Here is a 19797-nt window from a genome sequence, read left to right as displayed (position 1 = left end):
TAATGGAAAGCCTGAAAACATGACCTGTTGGTGTGCCTTGAGGACTGGAGTTGAGAAACACTGGTATGGGGCATTAGAGAACCTTAGTGAACAAACAGCATCACGGAGGCCAAGGAACACACCAGAAAGATCAGGGAGAAAGATGTGGAGAAGTTTAACCAGTTCCCGACCCCCGCATGTACATATACGTCCACAATATGGCACGTACAGGCACATGGGCGTACACGTACGTCCTCGCCTATTAGCGGGTGGGGGGTCCGATCGGGACCCCCCCCGCTACATGCGGAGGTCGGGTCCGCTCGGGGAGCGATCCGGGACCACGGCGCGGCTATTTGTTTATAGCCGCTCCGTCGCGATCGCTCCCCGGAGCTGAAGAACGAGGAGAGCCGTGTGTAAACACGGCTTCCCCGTCCTTCACTATGGCGGCGCATCGATCGCGTCATTCCCTTTATAGGGAAGACACGATCGATGACGTCATTCCTACAGCCACACCCCCAAACAGTTGTAAACACATACTAGGTGCACCCTAACTCCTACAGCGCCACCTGTGGTTAACTCCCAAACTGCAACTGTCATTTTCACAATAAAGAATGCAATTTAAATGCATTTTTTGCTGTGAAAATGACAATGGTCCCAAAAATGTGTCAAAATTGTCCGAAGTGTCCGCCATAATGTCGCAGTCACGAAAAAAATTGCTGATCGCCGCCATTAGTAGTAAAAAAAAAAAAAAAAAAAAAAAATGCAATAAAACTATCCCCTATTTTGTAAACACTATAAATTTTGCGCAAACCAATCGATAAACGCTTATTGCGATTTTTTTTACTAAAAATAGGTAGAAGAATACGTATCGGCCTAAACTGAGGAAAAAAAATGTTTTTATATATGTTTTTGGGGGATATTTATTACAGCAAAAAGTAAAAAATATTGCTTTTTTTTCAAAATTGTCGCTCTATTTTTGTTTATAGCGCAAAAACTAAAAACCGCAGATGTGATCAAATACCACCAAAAGAAAGCTCTATTTGTGGGGAAAAAAGGACGCCAATTTTGTTTGGGAGCCACGTCGCACGACCGCGCAATTGTCTGTTAAAGCGACGCAGTCCCGAACTGTAAAAACACCTTGGGTCTTTAGGCTGCATATTGGTCCGGGGCTTAAGTGGTTAAAGCAGGGTTAAGCTATAAAAAATTATCCCAAGCTTTGAATGTCTCGCAGAGCACTGTTCAATCCACCATCCAAAAATGAAGAGTATGGCACAACTGCAAACCTACCAGGACATGGCCGTCCACCTAAACTGACAGGCCGGGCAAAGGGAGCATTAATCAGAGAAGTAGCCAAGAGACCCATGGTAACTCTGGAAAAGAGTTGCAGAGATCCACAGCTCAGGTGGCACCATTAGTCGTGCACTTCATAAATCTGACTTTTATGGAAGAGTGGTAAGAAGAAAGCCATTGCTGAAAAAAAGTCATAAGTAGTCCAGTTTGCAAGAAGCCATGTGGGGGACACAGCAAACACGTGGAAGAAGGTGCTCTGGTCAGGTGAGACCAAAATTGAACTTTTTGGCCTAAAAACAAAACTGTGTGTGGCGGAAAACTAACACTGCACTTAACCTTGAACACACCATGGCGCAGGCAGGAATCTCCAAACTACGGCCCTCCAGCTGTTGTGGAACTACACGTCCCGTGAGGCATTGTAAAACTGACATTCACAGATATGACTAGGCATGATGGGAAGTGTAGTTCCTGAACAACTTGAGGGCCATAGTTTGGTGATCCCTGGCCTAGGCTATAAGGCTCCATTCACACTAATGCTTTTTTGATGCATTTTGCAGAAATGCAGGGAAATTTTTTAACATGGTTTCCTATGGAACATGTTCACATCAATGCTTTTTTGTGCCTCTGCATTTTTGGAAAGGGTCAGGGACTTTTTTCCTGCAAAAAGCAGCATTTTGCATGCAATAAAATTCAATGGACCTGCATCAAAAACGCAAGTGAGGCGATTTTGCTGCGATTTGCGTTTTTTTTTAACCTGTTTATAGCTGGTTGTTAAAGGAAATGTAAAAAATTACTGGCTAAAAACAAAAAAAAATGCAAATGGCGGTAAAAACGCACGCCAAAAAACGCAGCAAGCACTGCAAAAAGCATTGCAAAAACGCTCAAAAGCAACATGCATAGGTGTGAATCGAGCTTTAGAAGATTGCCAAGACCCTGAAACTGAGCTGCAGCACAGTGGCCAAGACATACTGCAGTTTAACAGGACAGGTTCCACTCAGAACAAACCTCGCTATGGTCGACCAAAGAAGTTGAGTGCACATGCTCAGCATCATATGCAGAGGTTGTCTTTGGAAAATAGATAAATGAGTGCTGCCAGCATTGCTTCGGAGGTTGAAGGCCAGCCTGTCGGTGCTCAGATCATACGCTGCACACTGCTTCAACTGGTCTGCATGGCTGTCGTCCCAGAAGGAAGCCTCTTCTAATGAGGATGCACATGGAATCCCACAAACAGTTTGCTGAAGACAAGCAGACTAAGGACATGGATTACTGGAACCACGTCCTGTGGTCTGATGAGATCAAAATAAACGTAACCATAAAAAAAATCCCAAAGTCCAGGAATATTCCTCTATCCCATTGTTTTGCAAATCTATGTACATTACAAACTTTGTAATTGGAATGGTTCTGATATCGCTGTTTTACTAACCTGACTACTTACTATTCTAAATAGGAAACCTTCGTTTTGTTTGCAAATATTAAAGATTCTAACTACCAGAAATAATAAGTCCTTACATTTAAAGAGCACCTGTTATTTGAGATCCATCATGGCAGTACCTGTTAGTGGGCATCCACTCACCTACCGCAACATCCCTCACCTTGTTGTGTCATTGCCGCATCACCCGCCATCCCATTAAAGTGAATGGGACTGTCGGTGTGTGAACAGAGTTGACAGTTGCTCTTTAAAAATTATGATTTAAATCAAGCCCTTTTACTAGTGATTTAAATCGACTTAATTTAAATCAAATCCACCCTGAGTGTACTCACTTTTGTTGTCAGCAGTTTAGACATTAATGGCTGTGTTAAATTATTTTGAGCGGGCAGCAAATTGACACTGTTATACAAGCTGTACACTCACTACTTTACATTGTAGAAAAGTGTCATTTCTTCAGTGTTGTCACATGATGATAAGATAATAAAATATTTACAAAAATGTGTAAAATTACACTTTTGTGAGATACTGTACTTACCAATTTTCAGGCTGCTAAAATCCGGTCACGCATTCAAGCTCTCCTGTGTCAGCCAGCACCAATACAGGGGGGGGGGGGGGGGGAGGAGGGATCGGCGACATTGGATAGGCCAATGTAGCCTATTGGTGGCAGCACAGGGTAGATCAGAACAGATGTATGGGTACAGATCTTTCTTGTGCAGGCTAGTCAGAATAGGTGTTGGGAGGGGGAAGGGAGCATTATTAAGATTTGTTTGGTTTTTGCTGGAATTCAAATTTAATAAATGTTTTAATTAATATTTAAATAAGCAGATGTGGAATATAAAACAACCATAGCCGTTAAAATGGGAATGTCTGATGGATTTTAGCAAAGTGTAATTTCTTCAGTGTTTCATAAAAGATATAATAAAATGTTTACAAAAAAGTAAGGGGGTGTACACACTTTTGTGAGATACTGTATATAGCGCAGTGAATTGATGCAGCGCTTTTGCATATATAAATATTTTTTCAATTTTTTTTCTATTCTATTTTTTTGTAGTATTTTGGTGTAATTTTATTTTTTTAGGGTGGACATCCACTTTAATTTGTGACACAATAGTTTTTTTTGAGCAGCACAGTAGCGATGTGGTTAGCACTTCTTCATAGTAGAACCAGGGTCATTGGTTTGAATCTCAACTAAGGCACTACCTGCACAGAGTTTGCATGTTTTCCCTTTGCCTGTGTGGGGTTCCTCCCACACTCCAAAGACATGCTGGTAGGTTAATTGGCCATAGTATCTGTATGTATGAATGCAAGTTGGGGACCTTAGATTGTAAGCTCCTTCAGGGCAGGAATGTGAATGTACAAAATAAAAAAAAAAAATTTTTTACTTACCAGAAATTGAGGTTGCTAGGCGGATCTTCCTAATCTGCCTCTTCCTAGTCCGCGGCTGGTCTTCAATCTTTGCGTTGTCTTCTGGGGAATGGGGCGCTCTGCCTTCTGGGAACTGTGTGTATCCCAGAGAGCAGTCGCCCATTCATACATCGCCACAAGACTTGCGCATGCGCAGTAGGAAACGGGCAGTGAAGCCGCAAGGCTCTACTGCCTGTTTCCCTTAGTGAGGATGGCGGCGCTGGGACCTGCCACGATCGAGGGATCGGCCTTGGGGGGCTGACATCGCGGGTGCCTAGGACAGGTAAGTGTCCTTATTAAAAGTCAGCAGCTGCAGTGTTTGTAGCTGCTGACTTTAAAAAAAAAAAATTGCTTTAAAGTTTGTTGTGTTAAGGCAGCCCCATTCATTTTTGATGACATATTTTCAGCACATCATTGCTCACTACTGCATTGCTATGTTGGGGTGCCATTCTAAATGGGGCCTTAGCCAGGATCTATTTCTTGCTACATACTCAAAACCTTTTGGATAATTTTCCCAATCGGAGAGGCCATTTTTACTATTGGTTAATCGCACCCGCGGAATCACCTGCATGTCCTTTTGTGTACCAGCACGGATGGTGTATTGTACATTTATGGACTATTAATAGCCCTGCACCATCTGCAATACATTACAAAAAAAAAGCAGACAAGAGTAAGATGATTTTTAGTTTACAGATTTATTACTAAACTTTGTGATATTTAGTGAAATTCATTTCCTTCTGCCGTATCAAACCCCAAAACAGCAGTAGTTCACCGAGCAGTCTCTCGTGGCAGTTTGAAATTTAGTTTACAGCAATGTAATGAAACCTGCTTCAGTTTACCATACACTAGAGGTTTCAGAATCAGACAAAAGGGGTCTACATCTAAAAGAACATTTAGGCCCTGTTCACATAGGTGACCAGCGTTTCACCACATTAGATTAACACAGGCCATCACTAGGGCACACAGAAAGCAAACAGAGCTGCCAGCATACTAAACCGCTGCGTTCTTGTGCGATTTTCAGCCCATTCATCTGATTCAGTGATTTATTTACTCCAATGATTTCCAGCTTCCAGGTGCATCGGCCAGGTATGGTATATGCATAGTTACATTGGTCCAAGCTTGACTATATCTATAGATGGCCACATTAAAAGTCAATGCATCGACCCTTTCTCTCCCAGTCTCCATAGCGAGTAGGTTCTGGTCCTCTGGGCCCACCTTTCTCCTTAGTAGTAGGATTTATATCATCAGGGAATTCTAAAAGATAACAGCAAGAAAAAAAAAAGTGACATGAGGTAATGGTCTACATTTCCTTTTCTATTTCACATGCATTCCTAGATAATGGTAATGGTCTCAAACAAATGTTGATGTCAATTATCTATTCACGTTTTTTCCCCCCTCTACATGCCTTTATTTTAAAGTAAACATGGGCAAACAACAGAGTCTCACTCCCCTGCGTCACATATTCACCTTCACTTTGTACCATTCTATTTAGAGGTCTGATACTAATTAAAAAAAAAACCTGGGCAATTCAAACTTAGAATACAATGAACACAAATATGTTAAAAACTTACCTGCTCTGTGCACATATTTTGCATAGAGCAGTCCCGATCCTCCTCTCTCAGGTCCACCACGCTCCTTGGTCCCCCCTTCTGCAAGTCCCCCCATAGCAAGCCGCTTTCTATAGGGGCACTTGTGCAGGCTCGCTCCCAAGCTGTGCTCTTTGTGTCCAAGAGACACATAAAGTGCGACTCGGCTCCACCCTCTGCTCCCTCATTGGCTGTGATTGACAGCAGAGCCAATGAAGAGGGAGAGATCCACTGCTCTTGTGCACATCGCTGGATCAAGATCAGGCCAATGTAAGTATAGAGGGGGGCTGGTTGGGGAGCTGCACACAGATTTTTACCTTAATGCAGAGAATGCATTAAAGGTAAAACGACTTCAAAGTTGAATTGCAGGCATGGTAGTTTTTTTTTTACACAAATACACTGGTCCAGCTTGGAACAAATGTAACCATGTATATACACCATACCCAACAGATGCCACTGGAAATTGGAAATTACTGAAGCAGACACCAGTATTCCATGGATCTCTCATTGGCATCATTCATAGAATGCTTCTAAATGAATGTTCTCTGATTGGATAAGATGGAGAGCATGACTTCACCACCTTGACCGAGACTGCAAAACAAATGTTCTCTTAATGGCACCTGTGCCTAGCAGCCAACCTCCTGTTTTTGCAATGCATTAGAGGCCAGCTGCTTAGCATAAGATCCAGAAGCAAGTGGAGATCAGTGGAGTAGCCGGTTTCCAGCTTCAAGGTGCATCGGCCAGGTATGGTATATGCAAAGCTGAAATAATGTATCGGTGTAAAAATACATTATACTATGCCTAAAATCCTTTAAAAATCAGCACACCAAAATTATTAATTCAAGAGATAAAACAAAGCCAACGTTACAAGAAAATTTAGAATTTTGCTACAAAAGTCAAACCTAGCCCTTTTACCTACAAAGGCATAAAAATAAGAAGTGTGTGGCATCAAGCTTGCCACTCATTTGCACATGTAGTTTTCATTGACAACATTTGCTTATATACCGTATTTTCCGGCGTATAAGATGACTTTCTAACCCCTTAAAATCTTCTTGGGGGGTCGTCTTATATGCCGGTAACCTAACCTTACCTTATCCTAAAGACATGCAGAATCGCGGCCGTACGTTTTTTCAAAAGCCGCGCCTCCTAGGTCTTCTGTTCCGTGATAGGCGGAACACTCAGCTTCCCAGGAGGCACTGTGTTCAGTGTCTGCCTATCACGGAGGCCCTCTTGTCCTGTGTTTAGTGTCCGCCTATCACGGAGGCCCTCTCGTCCTCGGACGAGAGGGCCTCCGTGATAGGCGAACACTGAACACAGTGCCTCCTGGGAAGCGGACTGTTCCGCCTATCACGGAAGAGAAGATGTAGGAGGCGCGACTTTTGAAAAAACGTACAGTACGGCCGTGATTCTGCATGTGGATAAGGTAAGGGCACAGCGAGGGGGGACACAGAGCGGAGCGCGGACAGGGAGAACAGCACAATGGAGGGGTAATGTAATGTAATGGGGCACAGTCTGGCATGTAATGGGGCACAGTCTGGCATGTAATGGGGCACAGTCTGGCATGTAATGGTGGCACCGTGAGGTGAGGCATGACTAGTAGGAAGGGGGTAGTCTTATACAGTGAGTATATCCCAAAACCAACATTTTGGCTGGAAAATTAGCATTATATATCCTGCTTAAATTGACCAGGATTGCGACAGGTTTACTTTACTCACTGGACGCATCTACTAGCGCAGTGTAATATACCAGACATATTGGGGTTAATTTACTTAAACTGGAGTGCAAAATCTGGTGCAGCTGTGTATGGTGGCCAATCAGCTTTTAGTTTTAGCTTGTTCAATTAAGCTTTAACACAAAAAAACTGGAAGCCGATTGGTTTCTAGGCAGAGCTGCATCAGATTTTGCACTCTCCAGTTTTATTTAATCAACCCCATACAGTGAGAGAATGAGGTTTAAAGAAACCGTCTAAGTAAAAAAGGCAGCTGAGTCACCAGGAGTGCCCTTTTGGCTGCTTGTATTGCAGGAGGATCATCCTTATTCTGCATCCCATGGTCATTCCTCAAAGGAAAGTGGGACAATTCTTAAAAGGGATAATACTGTCATATCCTGTCAGAGTTTAGCTAGTGGTGCTGACCTGTATCCTAGCAGTAAAGCACATGATTGGTTGGAAACAGTGCAGGGGGAATACCTTGTAGCTAGGTCTTAGCACTGTCACCCATCTGAAGAAGTGCCACCATGATGCTTTAACTGGTATAATCACCAGGTATACTGCATGTCGCAGGAAAGGGAAAGCCTTTACATAGGCGAGTAAAGAATGTGCAGATATACATTTGCCTACATTTAGGATTTTAGCTGGTATTCCATCATTAGGTAAACAAAAATTTCTGGTAAAGTAGGGAAACGTTCAATGCGATTAGCAGTTTCATATGGTCCTCATTTCATTATATACACTGTTATTAAAGGCAATTGTAAAGTCTAGTTTAAAAAAAAAAAAATAACCAAACATGTTATACCTACCTCCTCTGTGCAGTTGGTTTTGCACAGAGCAGCCCTGATCCTCCTCTTCTCAGGTCCCTCCGTCCTGTCGCATGCCCCCGCACAAGCAGCTTGCTATGAGGGCACCCGAGCCAAGTCACAACTCTGCGTGCCTATTCAGACAGAGCCCCACCCTGGACCCCCTCTCTCCCCTGATTGGCTAACTGACTTTGAACGACAGCTAGGGGAGCAAATAGTGCTGTTGCGGTGTTCCAGCCAATCAGGAGGAGAGTCCCAGATGACTAAAACACTTGTGGACATAGCTGGAAATAGATGGGGCTCAGGTAAGTAATAAGGGGGAGCTGAGGGGGGCACAGAAGTTTGTTTTATCTTAATGTATAGAATGCATTAGGATAAAAAAATAAAAAAAATACTTCTGCCTTTACAACTTCTTTAAGTATTCAAGCAAGAAACATTATTTACTAGTCTGCATTTAGAATATATTACCTAAATAAAAAGGCAGCATATATTTACATTTACATGCCTATAAAATATTAATTGACCAAGGAGAGCAAAAATTAGAAAATGAAGAACAAATACTAGAGAGGGCAAAAGAGAGGAGGCATGTGTTGCTTTTTATAGCCTCTAATACTCTGTGCTTATCATGGAACATAAAAGCCTAAGGAGATGATATAACCTTCAGGGAATCTGCATATTTGCCAGCAGTCCTGGGGAATAATACCACAGAGAAACACGGTCTACAAAGAGTATTCCGTCACGCCTTCTGTAAATATTATTTTAACCCTTTTCCTCCCAACTTGTGCTGATTTCAGGATTATTTCTGCTTAAAAGGGATTGTAAAGTCGTGTTTGTGTTTGTTTTAAAAAAAATAACAAACATTTCATACATACCTCCCCTGTGCAAGGGTTTTCCACAAAGTGGCCCCGATCGTCTTTTTCTGGGGTCCCTCTGCAATGCTCCTGGCTTCTCCTCTTCTCAAGTGCCCGACAAAGAAGCGATTTTCCTCAGGGGAATTTGTGTGGGCGCGCTCCCGTGTCCTGCTGCTGCGTCCATTGACACAGACAGCAGGACTCAGCCCCAGCTACTGCGTCATTGTATTTGATTGACTGATAGCCGCAGGAGCCATTGGCCCCCTGCTGCGATCAATCTATCCAATGAGCTGAAGCTGGTGTGCTTTTTGCCCATCGCTGGAAAGACTGGGTTCAGGAAAGTAAAAGGGGGGCTCTGGGGGGGAAGCTGCAGTAAAGAAGGTTTTTTACCTTAATGCATAGAATTAATTAAGGTGAAAAACCCTGAGGGTTTACAATCCCTTTAATGTTTCTGTGTGTCATGTATATAGATGAATGTTTCTGGCAGACATTGTGGTATAAAGTGAAACACTACCAGCTTCAGCCAAGCACAGACAAGTACCTAGTCAGCTACTTGAGGCATTGCCATTCTTGAAATGCAACATAAATAATTAAGCAAGGTCAAGATGACAAACCAGAATTCTTCTGTAAAACAGATGAACACATTAGTTATAGAATTAAAACATATTGCTTAAAGCAGACCAGTCTTGGGAAAAAAAATAAATAAAAAAATAGTACATAAATCTAAACATGCATAAAGATTTTTTTTCTACATAACGCTCCTATGTACAAATTCTCCATAAAACACTAGTTACAATTCTCTACTTCAAAAATGAACCTACTAAGGCCCATGTAGTTGTTACTGTTAGGGGGCGTGGCTACCAGTGACGCGTTACTGATCACCATCCACAGAAATGGTGAGATCAGTGACATGTCACTAGGCAGAACAGGGAATGCCTTGTTTACAAAGGCATCCCCCTGTTCTGCCTTTGCCGACCGCAATTGCAGGCCGCCCGGGAACATCAAGTTCCCGGGACCTGCGAGGCACACGGCGGGTTCGCAAGGGACATAGAGTTACTTCCATTTGCCTGCCCGTGCCATGTTGTCGACGCACATCGGCATGGGGCCTTCAGTAACTGGTTAAAGTGGATGCAAACCAGATTCATGACATTTGAGCTGGGCACACAACAAAATACTGCAGATATCTCTCTTCAAAAGCACCATGTCACGTGGCTTTCTCCTGCTCTGTTCTTCTGTTATCAGCCTGATAACTTCTGACAAATTCTCCGTCACATGAGATAAAAGCAGGCTGAATTTTGTGTCGGGGAGTTGATGTGACAGGTGTTTTACCCCTTATCAATTGTGAGTTGCCAGTTGTTTTTATCATTAAATGTGAGTTTTTATGGCACTTTGATGCACCCTCTGCTGTTCCTTTTTGTTCCTTTAGAGATTCCTTCAGTCTCTTGAGAAGCTGTGCCGAGTGTTGAAGGTCAGCTGAGTTATGTGCCACACATGGACTTCATGAACTCTTTGCTGAGCACCCATTTAAGAGGAGTTACTGTTTGACAGCTTGCACCACAATTTATTGTGTTTATAATTTACAATTGTATCATAGTAGACAAAGAGTTAAAATACTTTTATCAGGTTATGTGTGGTCATCTTAGCAGAATGGAAACTGTGGACAAAGACCATATTTAAGATACTCCTGGTCACATAAAACTCTTTGTTTCAAGAAATACTATGATCAACCTATAGTACCATTGCATTTACTCGCATTGCCTTCACTCCCCCTCCACCAAAAGCAACTTCCACTTATACGGATGTAAATTACTTCCCTTCCTTCCATGTGATAGAACTGGGGCTTTATTATTGTCCACGTGGCCAATTATTGTGTGGGAATGCACACAAGTAGCGAAATGCACACACAACCTTTTGCAGTTTACGTTCTACTACAGAATATTTCATGCACAGTTACCTCACTTTCCCAATATAAAAAAAAAAAGTGCAGATATTGTAATTTCTACCAAATTCTTGTGCTCACTTTATGACAATTACTATCCAGTTCTCGCCAAGTATAAAGTTGCCTACGCTCCCCTAAGATTAGGATAGAATTAGAAAAGGCTATAATCTTGGTTTGCTGTCTGTGTTTTCAGAATATTTTTCTTCTGGTCTGACACCGGTCACCTGGTCAAGATGCAAAGGGAAATCTAAGGTTTCTTTCACATGGGCAGACCAATCGGATCTGCCCATTTGTTTTTTAGGCAGACCCAACCAGACCCTCTAATTATCCTCTATGGAGCGGCAGATATAAACAGACATGTATCCGTTTACACCCACCAACATCCAATCCGATCCTACCATCCGTTTTGCTGATCGTAACGCAGTCAGGTGTAAATGGACCTGCCGAAGTCCACCCCATATGGAAGGGGCCTAATTGGGATGTAAACCATAATAAATTCTGAATTGTTCAAAACCTTTTGCTCTACTGGAAAAATTGTTTTTATTACAGTTCTGTGTCCCTGTTGGGGGATTACTTTTCACTTCCAGTACTGCCCAACAGCTGTAAAATAGACAGGAAGTGATAAAGTTTTCCCTGTTCAGTCAGGCAGGAAGTGAAATCCTCAAATGGGAACACAAACAGTTAACAGAAGTTCTAATGCTTCCAAGTGTTAAAAGGGTTTTAAACCCTCGTGTTTTTTCACCTGAATGCATCCTATGCCGAGTCATACATTTGGCGGCTATTGACGTTGAATGCTGGATTCGGGAGAGCGCCTGCAAGGTAACCCCCTGGGAGAGCACTTATCTAATGCGGGGGAGGAGCCACAAAAGCCACCCAGGGACCCCAGAAGTCGGTGTTCGGGGGCCACTCTGTGCAATGGAGGTAAGTATGATATGTTTGTTATTTAAAAAATAAATAAACAAAGCTTTACAATCACTTAAACTAGAACTTCAATATCTATACCTAAGAACAAAAATGTATTATATTGTGGCTTACCACCTCTTAGATGTGATTTTTAAGGCCAAATAAAATTTCTGCAAGTACACAAAAACAACCTCCTGGTCAACTCATAATTCCAGTGTTCTAGTAGCTTGCTGTGGGCATTGAACTGAAATCTCAAACAACGTTATCAACTTTATCAGCCATCTTCTGTTAAAGTATAACTAAAGGCAACGTTTTTTTCCCCAACTTTGGGTAGAGTGGAAAGGGATTAGTTTAGCAAATACAAACTGACTGGCTATTTCTGATTCAAGTCAGAATTCTGGATCTACATACATGTGGTGGATTTGTGCCCACATTAAAGTAACTGGATCAGCAAGGTCCAGGCAGCTAGTATTTTCATAAGAGGAGGTTAGCAAGGGCAGCCTGCATGTTTATCTTAGCACAGGATTCCTTTAACTTTGAGCATCAACAATGAGAGGCCCTCTATTTATCCTCATGCATTCCTGTAACACGTTTTTAAAGCTTCATGCACAGTTTTCAACAGTTTACTGAGCGGCAGAAAAATTATTCAACCTGGACTTCCATTCACTTACTTTCCAGTGGTCCTTTCTCCGTGTTCGATTGCTCAGCTTCATCAAACCGACCCTGGGGTGTTTTTGGTTTTTTTAAAGCTGTTTTTTTAGTGTTGTTACTTTCCTGCGAGATACTGCTAGTAGATCTGACACAATTCCAGATGGCAGTATATGCTGTAAAGGAAAAAAAGACAGAACTAATAAAAATATTCATTCATTATTTTATTTATTTATATGTATAAAGCCAGAACATTGGACACATAAATGTATAACAATTCACTTAATGAACTAAAACAAATAGAGGGAGTGGAGAAGGGTAAATGGAGACTTTATTCAGAGGTTTTGATCCACATAGTACCACATATGCCTAAATTGTTTGCCCTCGTCCTTTATAGAAGATGTAAGGTCCTGTATTGTCTAATTCTCGTAAACCACTTTGCAACCGTAGGAGGGAGAAGTTATTCCATAGGGGAGATATACACACCTTAGCTGTGTTAAGGAAGTGAATGAGCAGAAAATATTTGTAGTCATTCCCATTGGAATAAGAAAATCTGTGTGGTGCGTCCTGTCTTTCTAGCGTGTCTCATTGCTGAGAAAGTGTGCTTGACAGCTGACCACACTGTACTAGCAACCAGGAATGTTGAGCTGTAAGAGCTGCCCAAATCTTAGCAACTAAGAACACTGATCTGGACCTGATTTGTGTCATACATTTGTGAACACAGCCAAGACCTGCACCAGGAGTTATACATGAAAGCTGTAAATCATGAAAAAGCAGCTGTTACTGCAATACTCACCTTCAATCCAAAGTACTTCTTTTCTGCCACTAGATGTGTGGAGTCTTTTAGGCTGACATGGCAGATAGCTGCAGTAGTATGGCTGACTGTGCTTTTTGAACAGTAAAGAACAATGAGGGGGTGGAGGTACAACACTGGAACTGTTGTTGGCCACAGACACCTCCCTGATGCAGCAGGGAGCCAAAAGCACAGTTTTCCTGTACTTTCCAAGAGCAGCCAAATACAGCGTTTAGAAGAGTTTAAATGAAAGCAAGAAGTTACTGCATAAAAGGACAGAGACAAAAATATTCAAGGCATTTGAAATGAAAAAATATAAGTGCCTGGAGTTCCACTTTAAGAATAAGAACTCTTTATTGAATAAGGCTGACCACAATTTTCGGTTTTAAATACCAGCTTGCCAGAGCTCTTCTCTGAGATCATATTAATAATCAGTTTGTGTATGATGGAATACATTTCTGTTGATTAGTAACTGATCATCGGAATTGGTAATCAAATTAAAAACCCGCTAAAGGCAGATGCAGCTATAATTGCACACCTGTTTCTATTTTTATCTACCAATTGGCCAGAATCAACATGGGCGCCAGACTGATGCACCATACACAGATGTGGTCATTAAGACACATATGGGGGAAAATAACAAAGCCAACATTAAGCTAAAGGAACATGGAAAAAAAATTCTATATGCGTTTTATGGGCTGAATAAATAAATAAGATAGAAATTAATTAAAGAGGTTGTAAACCTCCTAAAATAAAATATGTGTTATAGTTACCTGCTCTTTGCAATGGTTTAAACAGAGCAACCCTGTACCTCCTTTTCTGGGGTTCCCTGATGGTGCCTTCTGATCCTCCTCCTCTCCGAGTGCCCCCATAGCAAGCTGCGTGCTATGGGGGTATTCATGCAGGTGCGCTCCCGAGCTGGGCTGTGTACGTCGAAAACACACACACAGCACAGATCGGCTCCACTCCCTTTTCACAGGATTTGATGATCAGCAGCAGAATCCAATGGCTCCCACTGCAGTCAGAGCTTTCTGTGAATACGGGATGAGGGGAGAAGAAATGCTGCAGATGGGCCAGGGCTGGATTGCAAGAAGTCTCAGGTCAGTTTTAAGGGAGGGGGGGGGGGGGGGCTACTATTAAAAAATGTTTTTTTACCTTAATGCAGAGACTGCATTAGGGAATTTTCAGGTAAAAAAAAAAAATGTGCATTTACTATTTTTTTTTGTAGGAGCCTGTAAAGCATTGCACCAGCAATCAGCAAATCACGGGTACAATGCAGGGCTCCTGCAGACTGTCAGTGTTAGCCGTCTGCCTGGACCTCATATGGACAAGCAGTTACACACCAATTTATTTTGGGTATATGACCAAGCAATTACCAGTTAAAGTAGTGCAGTGCTTAATAGCAAAAAAATGGCCTGGTCATGAAGGGGGTAACATTTTCCAGTGCCAACGTGGATAATAACAACCACCACTTCAGCTCTGGTAGGTTTTACCCCCTTCATGACCAGGCCAATTTTTGCTGCGCTACTTTAATTGGCAGTTGCTTGGACATACAATGTGTTGTAAACAAATGAAATTTCTATAATTTTTCTTTCACACAAATAGAGCTTTCTTTTGGTGGTATTTGATCACCCCCGTTTTTTTTTTATTATATAAATAATATAAACCAAAAATTTTGAAGAAAAACAAAAAAAAAAAAAAAAACTTTTTTTACTTTCTGCTATAAAACATATCCCATAAAAAATAATAATCTAATTGCTTCATTCATTTTAGCCAAAATGTATGTAACAAAATCCCAATAAATGTACATTGTATTATTATTGTTGTTTATTGAATATATTTGTTAAGCGTCACATAAGTATCAAAACGCTACCCGGCGACAGGACCAGGTGCCATTTGCAGTACATACAACAACAACAGTAAAATCACAGACATCAAAGCCGTTAAAAACAGAGAAACATTAAAACATTAACTGCATGCCGACCAGCCACCGCAGTTATACGGCAGGAGGTCGGCTCCCCTGCGCGAGAGCCCGTAGCTATACGTTGGCTCTCGCGCAGGCGACTAGGGGCGCGTGTGCGCCCCCCTGCTCGTCCCAGCCTCCCGTGCGCATGCCCAGCGGGCGCGATCTCCGGCGGGCACACGCGATCGCTCGTTACAGAGCGAGGACTGGGAGCTGTGTGTGTAAACACACAGCTCCCGGTCCTGTCAGGGAGAGAAATGCTGATCTATTGCTCATACAATGTATGAACAGAAGATCAGTCATTTCCCTTAGTGAGTCCACCCCCCCTACAGTTAGAACACACCCAGGGACATACCTAACCCCTTCCCCGCCCCCTAGTGTTAACCCCTTCACTGCCAGTGGCATTTTTTAGTAATCCAATGCATTTTTATAGCACTGATCGCTATGAAAATGCCAATGATCCCAAAAATGTGTCAAAAGTGTCCGCCATAATGTCGCAGTACCAATAAAAAAAATAAAAATAATAATGCCATAAAAATACCCCCTATTTTGTAAACGCTATAACTTTTGCACAAACCAATCAATAAACGCTTATTGCGTTTTCAGTCCCTTCCGGAACTGGAGCAGGTTTGAGGTCTGCCTGAGAGCCAACGGCAGGAGGTTCCACTCTCTAGGTCCCAACCTCGAGAATGCTCTGCCCCCCACTTTTTTAATCTAAACTTTGGGACCTCCAGGCGGAATTGAGTGGCCGCTCTCAATGAACAGCCAGTGAGATGTCTTGTCAATTTTGCCTGGAGGTAAGTACGACCTAATTTATTGAACGCCTTAAAAACTAAGATTAAAACCTTGAATCTGATCCGCTGCCCCACAGGACATGAATTGGGTTGCGTAAAAGTTCTTGTGTCTACAAACTTTAGAGGTCCGGGGATTTGAAAAACCCTGTGGCTTTATCTCCTAAATGCATGAAGGCAAAAAACCTTTAGCCTTTACAACCACTCCAGCCCTGGAAGGATTTGCCCCCTGTGCTATAAGCAAAAAAAAAAAAAGGGACCGACAATTTTGAAAAAAAAAAAAATGTTTTACTTTCCGCTATAATACATATCCAAAAAAATATATAGAAAAATAAAATGTATTCATCACTTTAGATCAATATGTATTAATCGACGTTATTTTGTTAAAAAAATTAAAAATAAATCGCAATAGGCGTATATTGGTTTGCGCAAAAGTTATCGCAATTACAAACTATGGGATAGATTTAGGAACTTTTTTTTTTTATTATTGTTTTTACTGGTAATGGCAGCAATCTGCCATTTTTAGCGTGATTACGGCGGACAAATCTGACCCCTAAATGACACTTTTTGGGGACCAGTTACATTATTACATGGATCAGTACTATAAAAATGCACTGATGAATGTCATTGGTAGGGACTAGGGGTCAAGAATGGGTTAAATGTGTTCCCTCAGCGTGTTCTAACTGTAGGTGGGGGGAGTGGGCTGCCTGGGACATGATAGAAAACTGCTGTTTCCAGTGATCGGGGACAGCAATCTCTGAGATTTCCCCTCACAGAATGGGGATCCTCCTTGTTTAGACCCCTTTCACACTGGAGCGGTTTAGAGGCGCTATTGCGCTAAAAATAGAGCCTGCAAACCGACCCTAAACAGCTTCTGCTGTTTCTCCAGTGTGAAAGCCAGAGGGAGCGGTGCGCTAGCAGGATGGGAAAAAAAGTTCTGCTAGCCGCATCTTTGGAGCAGTGTGTATACCGCTCCTTCACCGCTCCCGTCCATGGAAATCAATGGGACATCGCGGCTATACGCCTCTGCAGAGGCGCATTGCGGGGGGTTTTAACCCGTTCTCAGCCGCTAGCAGCTGAATAGTGCCGCAAAATGAGCAGTAAAGTGCCGCTAAAAATAGCGCCGCTCTACCGCTACGGCACCTCCCGACCCAGTGTGAAAGGGGCCTTACAAAGGCAGATCCCTGTTCTGCCTCTGTGTAAGCGCCCGCAATCTCACATGGACGGACTAACGTATGGGTATGTCGGTTTGCGCAGGAGAGCAGACCTGGCGCAGCTGGTCAGCAAGTGGTTAACATGCTTTAGAAAGTGCATTGAAATGTATTTCCCTCCCAACAGAACAGTGTATATGACAGGAGTAGTAATCCAATTACCATGGCAGTAAGGAAATGTTATTAGTGATGTCCATATGTGTGCAGCCTGCCCTGCCCCCAGCCTCCATTACACAACAATCATCACACTGTACAGAGTATGGAGCAGACACACGCATACTCTGACACTAAAACTGCTGCAGCTCTGCATAGCAACCAATCAACTTTCTATTGTCAAACTGAAGTTGGAAGCCGATTGGTTAGCAGATTTTAGGATAAATGTGAACTAGGCTTGTATGTAAAGTGAACCCTTCTCCTGGAAGGCACGTAGGACGGAATAAACCTGAAGAAATATACAATAAAAGAAGCCTATAGTGTGGTGAGGTGTGCGCCCAGAACTAGAACTCACACTGCCGGGGCCGCGCAGCCAAGCACTCATTTATCACAGCCCGGACACACCGACTCACAGCACTCATCCTTCTCTGTCAATGACCTCCAACCCCGCTACTTCCTGGGTCTGGGGCCAGCCCATGCTTCCTGCTCATTGGATGACGAATGCTGCCTTCGAATTGGTTGGCGTACCCTGCCTCCGTGTGTCTGCGGCCAGTTCATGTTGCCCGCTGATTGGTCTAGGAGCGCTGTCATATCATTGGTTTGCGTTCCGCCACTCCTCTTTTCTGCGTGGCTGAGGCAAGCCCTAGCTGCCCGCTGATTGGTCTAGGAGCGCTGTCATATCATTGGTTTGCGTTCCGCCACTCCTCTTTTCTGCGTGGCTGAGGCAAGCCCTAGCTGCCCGCTGATTGGTCTAGGAGCGCTGTCATATCATTGGTTTGCGTTCCGCCACTTCTCTTTTCTGCGTGGCTGAGGCAAGCCCTAGCTGCCCGCTGATTGGATGATATTTGTTGCAATCTGATTGGTTGTACGGTGCAGAGCGTTTTTTTGTTCTTTGTATATGAATGACCATAATACTATACCAGCAGGATCATTTCATGTCTGGATAATAGGGGTCGCTGGAAACTGGGCATGGGAATAATGCCAGCCACATCCTGTGCTATATAGGAAACGACATTATCCATTGTATCATGCTTTCTTCTCTTCCATGTCCCTGGAATTAGGAACACGTCATAATAATTGGTTCATACACTATATTACCAAAAGTATTGGGACACCTGCCTTTACACTTAGAATCCATTAGGATAAAAAAAAAACTTCTATGTATTAAAGCGGAGTTCCACCTAAAAATGGAACTTCCGCTTAACCCACTCCTCGCCCGATTACATGCCACATTTGGCATGTCATTTTTTTGGGGGGGGGGGAGTGGGGGCTTCAGGAGAAGGGGACTTCCTGTCCCACTTCCTCCTTCCGCCGAGGGGCTGGAAAGGCAATTAGCTTAATCGCCTTTTCACAGCCCCTCCCTGTAGGCGAGCGCCTGTCCAATCGGACGGCGCCGCTCGCGCATGCGCAGTGGGTGCCCGGCCGTGAAGCCAAAAGCTGTCACTGCCGGGTGCCCACACTAAGAATGAAGACGCCGGCTGGCAAGGAGCGGAGCCCCGGCCGACGCGTCGCTGGAGCCGTGGAGCAGGTAAGTGTCTGTTTAATTAAAGCCAGCAGCTACACTTTCTGTAGCTGCTGACTTTTAATAAACTTAAAAAAAAAGTGGAAAACCCCTTTGAGATAAAAAGCTTTCTGTGTGCACCCGCCTCCCTAATACATACACGAGCCCCATCTCGATCCAGCGATGTTGCAGAAGTGTCTCTCCCTCCTTATTGGCTGAAACAGCAGCAAAGAGCAATTGGCTCCCGCTTAGGGTTAGCCCCTGTCCGGTATTCACCTGGACAGTTTGGGTTTGGAATCATTTGTCCGGGTTTCAGACAGCCTGAAACTCGGACACATTATTCAGACAGAGACAGGAGAGGAGAGAGGGCACCTCTTCCTCCCCCCCACAACTCATTGTCTGCCCACACTCCAATCCCTGGCGCTGTGCCTCAGAAAAGGAAAGTGGGGGCCGGAAATTTGAAGTCCAGCGGTGGCGGCTGGTGCTCAAAATTTTTGGGGGGCGCAAACGGAAAAAAAAATTGCAGCCTCATTGTGCCCATCAAATGCAGCCACTGTGCCATCAATTGTCACCACTGTGCCATCAATTGTCGCCACTGTGCCATGCCATCAAATGCAGCCACTGTGCCATGCCATCAAATGCAGTCACTGTGCCATGCCATCAAACGCAGCCACTGTGCCATGCCAGCATAAACTATAAATGCCCTCTATATTCTATAAATGCCATTGATATTCTATAAACAATAAATACCATTTATATGCTATAAACTATAAATGCCCTCTATATTCTATAACTGGCATCGATTTTCTATAAACAATAAATGCTATCCTGGCAGATGGAGA

At 43.2% G+C, this 19797-nt stretch overlaps 1 protein-coding gene across 1 annotated transcript; it reads right to left on the bottom strand.

The window, feature by feature from the left end:
• Positions 1–4778: 4778 nt before the first annotated feature.
• SDHAF4 (succinate dehydrogenase complex assembly factor 4) lies at positions 4779–18010 on the bottom strand. The gene is made up of 3 exons (XM_040349918.1): positions 17810–18010; positions 12567–12719; positions 4779–5356 (listed from the first exon to the last, which is right to left on the bottom strand). Exons 1-3 carry the CDS (start codon positions 17874–17876, stop codon positions 5247–5249), a joined length of 330 nt encoding a protein of 109 aa, XP_040205852.1. The 5' UTR covers positions 17877–18010; the 3' UTR covers positions 4779–5246.
• Between the last annotated feature and the right edge of the window lie 1787 nt (positions 18011–19797).

This window comes from Rana temporaria, chromosome 4 (assembly GCF_905171775.1).
Source record: "Rana temporaria chromosome 4, aRanTem1.1, whole genome shotgun sequence".
Lineage (NCBI taxonomy): Eukaryota > Metazoa > Chordata > Amphibia > Anura > Ranidae > Rana > Rana temporaria.
The sequence above is the reverse complement of the archived record's forward strand: the minus strand, read 5'-3'. Positions and strand labels throughout refer to the sequence as shown.